We start from the raw sequence: 12,696 nt of genomic DNA, 5'->3' as shown, positions 1-12,696 counted from the left end.
CTAATTAGGTGACCTTATATAACTTTCTGCACCTTCTTCCAGTCATTCCTAAGGACACATAAAGAGATCATCATATAAATAAAACATGAATATGGTGGCAGAAACAAGCACTAAATGAAAGTAGTTTTGGAGGCTTCCCGCTTTATCCTATTTCCACATATGGTGGTTGGCAATGGATTATTTCTTTCTAAGCACAAATCCTGGTTGTCTTGTAGAGGATTTTTAGAAAATCTACATGGGTGCTGGGATGGGACACTATGTGGTCTAAGCTTTGTAAAATAACTCACTTCCCCAGTTGAAAAGGCCAAGAATAGAGCTGAGCAAACAGCCAGAAACACCTCCCCATCACTCTCTTCAGCTTAAGGAAGGAGGATTGTCACAGGAACTAGTGGAGATATGGATGCCGTGAGTAGGAACCACTGAATCATTTAGGTTGAGAAAAGACCTTTAAGATCATAAATGGCATCTAAAAGCTAATTGGAGTGTTGTTCTTTGCAAAGATCTGCAGCATTTTTTCTCCTTCACTGGAATATAGTTCTTCTGCACATTTCAGGACAGGAGCTGCACAGCTGGCAGCAAGAGCATCAAGAGAAAATACAGGACTGTGCTACACCAGGCTCATCAGATATATCCTTTCCTGGTGATCCAGGTCCTAATTCCACTGTTCCAAGCATAGGAAACATATGCATGCACCATGCACAGATGGATCTTCCTCGTTTCCATATCTCTGCAGAAGATTCTGCTCAGAAGTAACCAGTTGGTCCTGTCTGTTACAACCCTCACTCATAAAAGATGCATATGTAGCAAAAGAACAAGAGTACCCAACTAAAGACTCACTGCTCTTCAGAACCCTCTTATATCATAAATATGCCTTGGGAATTCTTGCAGGAAAGAGGATTCTGACCCCATTAGACCAAGAAACATTGAACTTGCCACATCAAAAGACAAAGATCTGATATCTGCTTCCTTCACCTTTGTTAATTCCTACTCCTGTTGGTCACTCCCGTTCCCAGGGACAGCTTTCTACCCCAGTCAACACCAGTCAGTGATGACAAAGAAATCAGTTAACACTTGCAGCAGGAATGCTTTGCTAAACTGGAACTCAGCTCTTAAACAGTAAAGATCCTACACGGCTGACTGCCAAAGAACACACATTCATTTACAAAATAACCTTGAAAGAACTGTTTTAAACCTCAAGTTGCCCAATGAGACCTATGCCAATCCTCCCCCATTAAAGACACGTATTTGCCCTGAAATGTGAATCACTGAGCCTGCAGAGATTCCATTTAATTAATAAAAAAACTCTGATAGCAAAGGATTAAAGGGATTATGCAGTCAGAAAGCAAAGTAAAAAAATTAAAGTCTGCTTTTGTGCGCCATTCATTTACTGCCTACGCTAAGTGGACGACAGCTAAATGCCAACGATTATTAGCATTCCTCTTAATTAGTCAGTGGCTCCTGCCCACACACTGAACTTCTACAGAAGTACCTGAAATTTGTCCTCTGATATCAGCTATGGATATTGGAGTGATAAGTAATTCTAAGACTCTGTGATAAAAACAGGAAGAACATGTGTACACCAAATGTGAAAAGCTAGATAGAAAAAAATTTTTTAAAAAGCACGAGGACACCCCTGACAACATTGTTTTGTTCTATCACCACTGTAGATTAAAGTCCTTATCCTCTAGCTCTTTTAGACAATGAAACGGGGCATAATCTTAAAAGACAGTAAAATTTTACTAAGTTTCCAATAAAATGGTTTTTAGTAAGAAAGTAATGAGTCAGAGCACCATGCAGTTAACAAAGTATGAAGTAGTCTCAGGCAGGGAAATCTGGAAGACGATTCTTATGCCTCATCCATCTCTTGCAATTTGCTTCTTTACTATTTCTGCACTTCTTCACTTTGGGCCAGAAAAAGTAAAAGACAACAGCCTGGCCTGCCCACCCCATCATCCAAACTACTAAGAAAAGAATCAGCAGGGAATTGCTGCTTCCCTTTTTGACATTAGTAGTACCAGTTTTTTAAAAAATTGCATTTGAAGCCTTAGGAGACAGAAATGTTAAGCTGGAATTCATTCCTTTAAATCTTTAGCTGAATAGGTGTCTGCATAGGCAGCCTCCAGGACAATAATTTGTTTGGAAGACCCCTCAATACTCTACTTAAAAAATAGTGAATGGTGTAAGTTTAAGAACAAGAGAAAAATGTCATAGTATGCAGCAATCACACCTATCTCCGCAGCAGGATTAGCCTGATAATTTTTTATTACAACCTAAATTAAACCTCAGAAAGACTATGCTATTGTTTTAAAAAGAGAAATACAGCCTGGGCTGCTGATAATATTGTTGAGAAATACATTTAGTGCAGACAGCTTGGTGTGCAGCTGCAGTGTGAGCTGTGGGCAGTGGGAGCCCAAGGCAATGGGCAGTGAACTGGACCAGCTCTTTGCAACAGTGGTGCAGGTAACCAGACACCCAGAGATGAGACAGGAGCTCAGGAGGAAGAGAGGGGAAAGGTAAAATAGTACATTAAATGGAACAAGGCATAAGAAAGGACTAACAAAGGGTCTGCTACATAAAAGCCCCATGAAGGCCAAAAGCCTGCACAAAATGCTTTAACTCTGATTTCAGAGATTTAAATGACATAAAAAAGGCAGGTCTTCCAAGCTTCTTATCATGAGAACCAGCCTTGACTGCTTCTAGAAAAGCCAAGACAGCAAAGGTGATAGGAGAAGGAAGCAGCACAGGGGAAAGCAGAGCAGATCACACCACTCTCCATGCAAGACCCATTCCTGGATAATGACTCTGTCCTGACCTGTCTGCTCTGCTTTGATCCACACGTTGTTGGGGTGCTCCTTAGTAGGCTGAGCCTCCAATACAGTACCAGTGCCTGTACTGATGCTGACTCCTACCAGTAAAGCTACTCAAGAAAAACCAATGCCTGAGGAATACACAGTATAGGTACTTCCTCCACAGTAAGAAGTCTCTTGATCATGCTAAATCATTCTTCAAAAAACCAGGTAAGAGTCACTTAGCTGAGAAATATGTGCATATGCAAGAAGGAAACAGAAGAGAATAATGAAGAAAAACCCAAACCCAACCAACCAGAAACACACTGACCCCCCTCAAACCCAACCACACAAATGCACTGACTCCCCTAAATACAAACTGACATCCTCAAACCCAATCAAACACACATTGACCCCACTGAAACTCAATCCAAACACACATGGACCCCCAATATAAATACACACATACTCTGTCTCCCCCCAAATCTAGCCAAACACACAAGCACTCCCAAACACCCCCCCACACCCAAACCAAACACACCAACTGCCCCAAACCAAAACACACATCAACCCCTCCAAGACAAACACACCGACACCCCCAAACCCAGCCAAACACACACCCCGACCTCCCCAAATCTGAATACACCCCTGAACCCTCCAAACACACCAACAGCCTCAAACACAACCAAACACATACACATACTGACCTCCCCAAACCAAAACACACACACACCAACCTCCCCAAAACCAGACACACAAACTGACCCCTCAAACCCAAACACACATCCCCCAGCCCCAGCCAAACACCCCCCCACACACCCCGACCCCAGCCAAACACACACCCCCACACACCCGGACCCCCGACCCCAGCCAAACACACACCCCCACACACTCCCCCAAACACACACCCAACCCCAAGCCCCACAGGTCCCGCGGAGGCTCCGCAGCGCCACCTCCCGGCACGGGGCCCTCCCGGGGTCAGCGCCCCCCGAGCCCCGCCAGCCCCGGGCCCAAACCCGGCACGAAACCCAGCTCACCTGGCTCTGTTCTCCCCCAAACCCGGCACGAAACCCAGCTCACCTGGCTCTGTTCTCCCCCAAACCCGGCACGAAACCCAGCTCACCTGGCTCTGTTCTCCCCCAAACCCGGCACGAAACCCAGCTCACCTGGCTCTGTTCTCCCCCAAACCCGGCACGAAACCCAGCTCACCTGGCTCTGTTCTCCCCAACTCTTCTCTGTCCCCACACCCCCCAACCTCGGGAAGGAAGGACTGGAGTGCTGGCTAGCTCAGAGCTGATTTGGACTACTCTAAAAGTTTTACCTCGCAAAGTTTTACCTTACTTCTCAGTACGGAGTTCTCCACCACAAAGAAGCCCAACTTGGGAACTTTTATTGGTTCCAAGTGCAGCAGTGTTACAGAAACCTGTGCACTTCCTATGAGATGAGCCCAAGGCTCCTGCTTGCTCTACAGCTGGGACGGATGAAATGAGGAGAAGGACAGAGCTAACAGCCTATGCCTTTCAGCAAGACTGCTTTGTGCTCCTTTCTGTGATGACCAGTGTAATGACCAGAAAAATGAAACAAAGAAGGGTTTTTTTTTGCTTTTACCCATATTATAATTTCTTATTAGAGTTGAACAGATTATTTGGGGTACCTTGGGATAGCAGGAGAAAGGTACAGAGAAAGTTCCAGCCTTGCTGCAGATGTGTTCCTCTCTTTCCTTACACACTCTGCTGTCGTAATTTCAGTTTTAAAAATAAGCTGTAATTGCGTAGTTAGTTCCATTACTTTTTTTTTTGTGAAAGAAGCCTTATTTCAAGATCTGGTTTCTGCTCCTCTGTTTGCGGCTGCGTTATCCAGAATTCAATTCCCGTAAGATATTGATGTGCTGGATTTCCAAGCCTCAGTCACGCCAGATTTACTTTCCTTCACGTCAAACAGCATGAAGGTTCAGGTTGGTAATTCTGCAGTGCTGAGAGGACAGGGGAATCAGGGACCAGTTTGTCAAGCTTCACTTGGAGAATATACCCAGACTATAGTGGGCCAGCACAGCAGGGCCAAAGAGCAAGAGGGTTTTTCCCCTCAAACTGGTGGAAACTGTACTACAAAGGAGCAGTGTTTGGGCAGCTGTGATCCCATGCTCGAGAATTTTTAGACCTTGCCAACTCTGTAGCAAAATAAAGTATCTTCAGAGAGGCCTAAGGACCCATCATCTTCATCACACAGACCTCTGTGTCCAGGCAAGCACACACTAACCTACACACCTTCAACCCACCTCAGAACAAGAGAGCCTAGGTAAGAACCTGTCAGAGGTATTACAAAGCACTGAAAGAAATTCAAAAGATCAAATACTCCCATGCATACCCAAATAGTGCTGTGTGGTTATAGAGAACATACCCCAAATGTGCTGCATTGCAGCTCAAACACAGTGAGCAGAGGAAGCATCTTCAAAAAGAAAGTTAACAGCAGGGACCCAAGTTATGGTTAGCTTTTTCCTTTGGTTTCCTTATTCTCCAAACAGGCTCAGTAAATAGATAATGTGACCTCACGTTTTTAAGAATGCTTAAAATGACCAACTAACCCTTAAAAAAAAAAAAAATCAATAAACCTTCAGCAATGATATATCCAATGTTACTTTCAAGATATGCAGAGTATAAATAGGGCAATGCAATCCAGTAGCAGGAAAAAACCACCTTATTACATATATGACCTCACGAGGTAGCTATTTCAGTATGAAAAATGAATCTAATAATCATGTTATAAAGCTGAATAATCAGCTAAAATGTTAAATTTTACATCAAAGTAAACTTTTTAGGTGTTAATGAGGACAGATATCTGCAGTAACAGCAAAGAAAAACCCCCCAGGCCCCCATACACTAGACCTTACCAGAAAAATAAACAGCAGTGCAAATGTTTTTGTGTCATACCAGCCAACACGTATAACTCATTGAAACAAGATGCTAAGTTAAAAACGGCGGTAAAATTCAAGAGATGGGTGCTCATACAATAACAAGCTCCTCTGCAATTACAGTGCCAGTACAAAATCATTCTACTGCACACCTCTCTTCTTGTAAACTAAATTTAAGCCAAAGTTTTACACCAGAAGTTACATCCTCTGAAGAAGTCCCTCATACAAATGCTACTGGTAAATCACACTGTCTGGAATTCCTGGTTTTGCCAGCTGTTACAGTATTTGACTAATAACTCATGTTTGCTTGCCATAAAGCACTTAACAACAGGGGAAAGAACTGTTGCATTATAGATTACATTTCATCCATACTATTTTGCACAGTAGTAGATAATTTTTGGGGACGTTTTTGATTCATTTCGTTGTGTCTTGTTTTTATTTTTTTTCAAAGTTGTCTTGGCTTCACTAGCAACTTGTTCTTCACGAGCCATCCTATTAAACCAAGAATTGCTGTTTCTTCTGATAATGAAGGAAAATCTTTTATGATAGGTTAACATATATTTAATGCTTAGAACTTGCTCAGTAATTTATCTAACCCTGTTGCTGTAATTTATCTATCTACTGCTGCCCTGAGCCCCTTGAAAGAATAAATAAGCATAAATAAGAACTTTGAAAACTTTCACCACAAAATATTGCAAAAGAATTTCCAATCTATTTCCAAGTTTTCAAAGTGCCATTCCCATTGACTTCCCTCTCCCATGGATCCTTTGTACCTTTGTTTAGGATGAGCTGTTTCTCCGCTTTGCATGATGACGTTGGCACTGTGGCCTGAGGGAGATGCCTTTGACATTTTGGGAGAGGAAAGAGTGTCTAAGTGACAACTTCAGACCTGAGCAGAGGCAATAAGCTGTGGGCAAGTTGCCCGACTTGAGCATGACGCACTTCATGATGGCTCTAAGAGGCTGAGTCTTCCTTGAGAAAAGACAAAGGACAGCAGTTGCTGGTAAGAGTGCTTCATTAGCTTTCCTTGGAGGATGCTTAGAGTGAATATTGATAATACCATTGTCATTGATAGTTCACTGAAGGAGAAGCACTGGTACAGAGCATCCAGCACCAACAGTGAGATCATGCATCAAATCAGACCTAATTACTGTCTGCAGTTTTGGAACGAAGAGCTGCATGACTCAGATGAGGAGAGAGAATTCCTCTCTTGTTACTTATTTCTCTCATAGGGAAGCACAGGGAAAGAGAGGAATAAAATGCATTAGGTTAATTCTGTAGAGAATTTCTTTTGTCATAAACATTCAGTTCAGCAAAGAGAAGTCCAGAGAAACAGGATTTGTAGTTCAGGTACCTGAAGCATATATTCAGTAGTCAAGGCAAGTCAAATACCAGCCCTCTCTGTGCATAACAGGGAAGTTTAGAGAAGTTTAGGCTGGCAGGACCTCTGCAGGTCCTTTCCCATCTCTCCCACACCCCACCTGTGCACTCAGATCAGAGCATTTGAACTTAGGTGGGGATGCCAAGGACCTTACCGAGCTTAGTTTTGGAATTCTGTCCCATTCCATCCTTGGATCTGTTCAAACCTGACTGGACACACTCCTGGACAAACTGCTCTGGCTGACCCTGCTTGGAGCAGGGGGATTAGACTATGTGGTTTCCAGAGGTGCCTTCCAACTTCAACCTCTTTCAGAGCCCACAGGGTGTTTCTGGACACCCTGTTAGCCCACCCACGGGGGGACTGCTCCCCTTGAGTTAGACCTGCAGCAGAAATACTTCTGTTCCATGTGACTGATGTAGCCAATTTGAAATTAGTCTTAAAAGCCACGGAATGTACAATACAAAAACTAATCTTCAACAGGAAATGCTAATAAAGGAAAAAGATGAGAAGCAGGTAAGCTCACCCTTTTTCAACTGAAAATTATCACAAAATTCAGCATAAGGAAACAACTTTAGTAACATTAGTTGGTTTTCGTAGTATTTTGAACAGCATTTGAAGACGAAACCATTTGAGTAGAGAGACAGAAAAGTAACAAACCTCAATTTGTTACAAACAGGCATTATCTTCTCACCATTAAAGAGTATTGCCATAAGCAATAAAAATATTTTTATTATTTTCAAGGCTCTATACAGTTGGATATGACACTTCATAGAGAATGGAGGTGAGGGACCAGTCCACTCAGTCCTTGCTCTGTGATAAGATAAATAAAATTGGAAGTAAATAAGACAAAATACACTAGATGGAGAGAAATAGTCAAGGACTAAGGTGATGAGATTATATAAGGCAACTCCTGTGTTAGCATTAGGCAAAAGCAAAAGGCGAACAGGGGAAAAACCTTGCTAACATACTCAGAATTAAGTAGTTAGTTCCAACTGAAAGAGAAGATAAGTGAAATGGAAAAGGGTCTTCCAGTCTACCGAGGGACCTATGTTTAATATCAACCAAAGCAGTTTATATGTACCAAGAAGTCTCCAGATGGAAGCTGTACTTTCTCTGCCAAGACAGTTCTCTAGGGCACCATTGGATGAGGTCTTCCCAAATAAAAAGATGTGAAATTCTGCGGGGGGGGGGCGCAAAACAAATAAAAAATTTGAATTCCCCATATCTTTGTAAGTTAACAAGATTTTTTAACTCCTCTCTTTTTTACTTTTTCTGGCACAACAAATACAACACAACACATTCATCCATCTCACAAAGAAGAGAAAAAAAAAGAGTGCATTTCATATCAGATGCTTTGCGTCAAGGCTGCTAAGGCTCATAAATCAGCTGTCTTATTGCCCTGGTCATTTCAACCAACGTCTGACCCTTTTGTTAACTCATGATTTATAACTGAAAGTTACTTTTTTTTTAATGCCAGATTTATAAACTTTACTGTGCTTGGTTTGATATAATATCCATTTTGTACACCAAGCTGTAAGACAGTAAATTTATTGTCTATGAACTGTTACCTTGAAAAATTACATCAATGCAAAGTGGTTTCCATTTAGAATCAATGGGCAATAAATTCATTGGATTTTTTTTGAAGGGGGGAGAGAACATGATGGTATTTATGAGATCATGAGTGGCTATATAATGGGTGAAACTGGAAGCTGAGGCTACAGTCAGACAGGAGTTCTGAGTTACAGGGTTAGACAAAACGAAACATCCAACACAGCCACGATGCATAAACTGATACTCTGCTGTCTCATTATCGTCAGCTTCTCCTGTCCTCTCTTGTCTCTCCCCATCATCAATGCCAGTGAGATGTCGTATCAACACTCAGGTAAGAGTCTTTTGATTTTAATGGTTATAATGCAGGGCCTGGAGCAGTAAAACCAGAAAAGCAGAAGGTGTGCTTTCCAAGGGGCCTCAATCTGTGCTGCTCAGCTGTAGGAAAAGCAGGAATGCCTTCAGGACACCAGCAGCACAAGGGACATATCAGTGGGTGCTGGTCTTGTACAATGGGGAGGTTGGGTGCCCTAAGCAGTTAGCCCCTGCTGCTTTGAGGTCCAGGAAGCAAAGGTACTCATTGAGGAGTAACAGGTATCTGAGCCTTACAGCACTGAATTTGAGCTGGTATTCAGTGTCTGTCTGAGCATTCATAGGCATTGGGTAACTTAAACAAACTTGGCTGTACAGTCTCTCCTGTTTCTACCCTTTGAAATGAGCCATTTTGTTTTTAAAAAGGGGGAAACCTACTGCAAACATCAAGAACAGGCAAGTCTGTCTTACACTCCTATGTATTGAGAATGCTATCTGTTTGCACTAATTCAGATTCCATTCAGCCCAGGGAAAAAATAAATCTTTGCTTGAGAAAGATGCTTAAAGTTTGAAATGGCTTAGCAAAAATGCACAGCAGAATCTGGAAGGTTACTGTCATCAGACCTGACTGGTACTGGAAGACTTCCTGAAATGAGTTCTGAAAGAACAGGCAAACCAACCCAAAAGTTATTGCATAAAGCTGACTATTAAAAAGTGGCTGTTCTTACCTGCTTTGCAACAGCTGTTGTGCTGGTTTATAGGTATCAGCAGTCCCCAGTTTGCTTTGAAAATCTTGGAGTCACTAAGCCAGCACCTTCTCAAGCCTTCCACTATGTAATTTGCATTTCCAGGTACCCCTGACTCAATATGGGTAATATCTGTCACATCATAGCTGGCTCTGACCATTATTGCATTAGTTTCAAGACACTGTGCTTCTTAAATCCTCCTTACTAATACAAAGAGTCTAGGAGTGCTAAGATAGAAAGAAGAACTCTCTTAAAGAGGGTTGGGAGTTCTTTTAAATCTTAAAGCAAATTTACCTGCTAGCACTGCCCTGCTTTAAAGAATAATCCACAGCCAGAGATCTGGATTATCTCCACATGGCACTGGGAATTTTTTATATTCTTATTCTGTGTCCTACAATGAAATCCCTGCTGTCCTTTGCAAATGTCCTTTTATGCAGTGAATAAGCTAATAACATGCACGTCCAAGGTCTTCAAGTTCTTGATCTTTGTGCAAGTTCTTGAAATGTTTTGTGCACATTTTTTCAGTTTATTTTCTTACATATCCATGTGATGAGCTACACAGTCACACTCCTCCCTGCAGGTCAGAGCAACTGAAACTCCACAGGGTCACCAACATGTACAACTACAAAATTGTATTCATCTACACAAATAGTGCTTGATAGTGACACCCTCTGGTTGCCCACAAGTTTGGATGTCTGCTATATATTAGCAAAGATGAAATTTACTGCTCTGATTACAAAAACCCAAGCTACTTGGAATAAAGCACTGCTAAGGGCTTCTGTTGGCAACCTGCCACAGGGCAAAGGCTAGCCACAGAATTCTAAATTCTCTATGCATAGATAAATTAATTCTATCAGCTACCAGCAAGCTGTTGTTTTGGAAAAAGTAGTAACATCTGTACTGGTACACACATTAAATGAGAGATGGCTGATACGTGATGAGAAGCACAGCTGCCAAAATAAATTGTAAGTTTTCCTACCTTTATTCCTGCCCTTCCACACCTTTTATTGCATTTAGAAAACTGAGCAGGTTAATAGGTTTTAAACAGGAAGTTTTGTCATTATTCATAGGAAAGCTCCAGCATAGGAACTAGTTGATAAAGAAATGAACTAAAATAAAATTTTAAAAATTGTATACAAGTCTCAGCTGTATACTGGAAGGACAAGGTTGAGTACCTCAAATGATAGGAGGTATCTGTTGGTCTGGGTGAGGTCAAAAACTTTCTTAACAAAACATCTGCCAGAGAACTGAGAATCTGAGATTAACTCCAGGAAGGTATCTTTTCTCAAAGCTTTGGAAGGAAAGAAACACAAAGTCAATTATTCCCTATTATAATAATTAAATAAGGATGGATGATTGGTGTTTTCATGAAAGTCTTCAACATACAAACAGGGATGCAAAGCAATAGACTCACCCTATGCCTGTTTCTATCATCTTCCATTGGCAGCTGATGAAGATTCGAGGTTAAACCTGGAGCGGTTGAGCAGCCTCAGAAGCACCTCCCTGCTCCAGTTCCTGCCAGAGCTCCTGGGCACACTGACTGAGGACAACAAAGCAGGTGAGGATTTACCACAGCAATGGGAGGGTGCCCATGTTCTGCACTTCCAGCTTCCACAGATACCGTAACCCAGCTCCCAGGTACTTGCTGAAATACAACATGATGCACAGGCAACAAACAGCTGTCATTCAGTTAACTGGGACTTCGGGGAAACCTGCTGAGCAGCCTGCAGCTCAACACTACCTGATAAAGTCTCCAAATTAATTTTGCAAAACTTCCAGACAGCAAAACTAGGGCAAGGAGAATATTGGCCTAAGAGGAGCTGGCAGACAGAACAAAACAGCAGTCCTACAAAACATCACTACTTGCAGAAAGTGCAGAATCAATAGCAATGGATGGTTTGGAAAGCAACAGATGTTACCCTTGCACATTCCAGTCCAAGACCTCTGTCAGATATAGCATTTTGGCACATGAGAATTACTTGCCAAATTCATGTTTTCTAAATGGTAAAACATTTCACTGTGTCTCCCCTCTAACAGGTCTTACCCCCAGCAACTACAACCCAGGGGAAAATATCAAAGAGGTAAGTAAATGACCATCTGTCACTGAAACAAGGAAAATAACACTCTACATTTTAAACTACACAGAATTGTTACCGAGACATCATTTCAGACCCCTAGACTTCATGAACAGTATAGACTAAAGCTGTACACCAAAGGGTTCTTGAAGCTTGAATTACTTAGCAGTTAGACAGGGGAGAGGGAAGAAAATGGAAAAGGGAAAAAAAAAAAGAGCAAGTAATCCAGACTATTTAACTCTAAACCCTCCACTCCCCTCCCCGCATCCCCCCCCCCCCCCCCCCCGAAAAACAGCTAAGTAAAGGCCAATTTCCAGCTTCATCAGCCCAGGCACCAGTATTTCCCCCTCCCACCCCAAGCACAGGCTGCACAGTATTATCTGTTATGAACCGTTAGGTACATGGAGAACATAATCCCTGTTCACTTCCTGCTGAATCAAATGTAAATCTCAGGAGACAGAGATGAGTTTTAGTGCAACATTTAAAGCAGAGGTCACACTGAGCAGTCCCCTCCTTCTCCAGTCAGAACACAGGGCTGGATGACCAGGAAGGGTGGGGGTAGTGCAGAGTATACTTTCCCACTGAGAACAATGATCATCCACCAGTAACCTCTCTAATGCTGTTTGATTTCAGACTTTCTATGGGAATCATCCTCGAATTGCTTTGCTGGGACGCTTCTTGACCAAGGACAGGAAACAGTACAAGAAACGTGGGAATCTTTCTGAGTGCTTCTGGAAATATTGTGTGTAAGCAGGAAACTCCCTGACTGGCTGCATAATTTATACAGATGTCTGAAAACATGTATATAGATTCGCTTGATTTAAAATGAGAATGAAGAAACATGAAGGCAGCGCCTAACTTTAGACTCTATGCTACTTGGAAATAAATAAATTCTTGATGTTTTGCAATTATGTTGTGACCAATGTAGTATTTTCTTGGA

General features: G+C 42.1%; 1 protein-coding gene across 1 annotated transcript; it reads left to right on the top strand.

Annotated features, from left to right (window-relative positions):
• Positions 1–8,854: 8,854 nt before the first annotated feature.
• Positions 8,855–12,506, top strand: UTS2 (urotensin 2; the record flags this gene model as incomplete). The annotated part of the gene is made up of 4 exons (XM_082295649.1): positions 8,855–8,957; positions 11,129–11,239; positions 11,719–11,762; positions 12,390–12,506. The coding sequence occupies 4 exons, from the start codon at positions 8,855–8,857 to the stop codon at positions 12,504–12,506; spliced, it is 375 nt and encodes a 124-aa protein (XP_082151775.1).
• Positions 12,507–12,696: the final 190 nt, after the last annotated feature.

The sequence above is a fragment of the Coloeus monedula genome (genome assembly GCF_965178545.1).
Source record: "Coloeus monedula genome assembly, chromosome: 22".
Lineage (NCBI taxonomy): Eukaryota > Metazoa > Chordata > Aves > Passeriformes > Corvidae > Coloeus > Coloeus monedula.
Note: the sequence above shows the minus strand (reverse complement) of the source record. Positions and strands in the feature narration are given on the sequence as shown.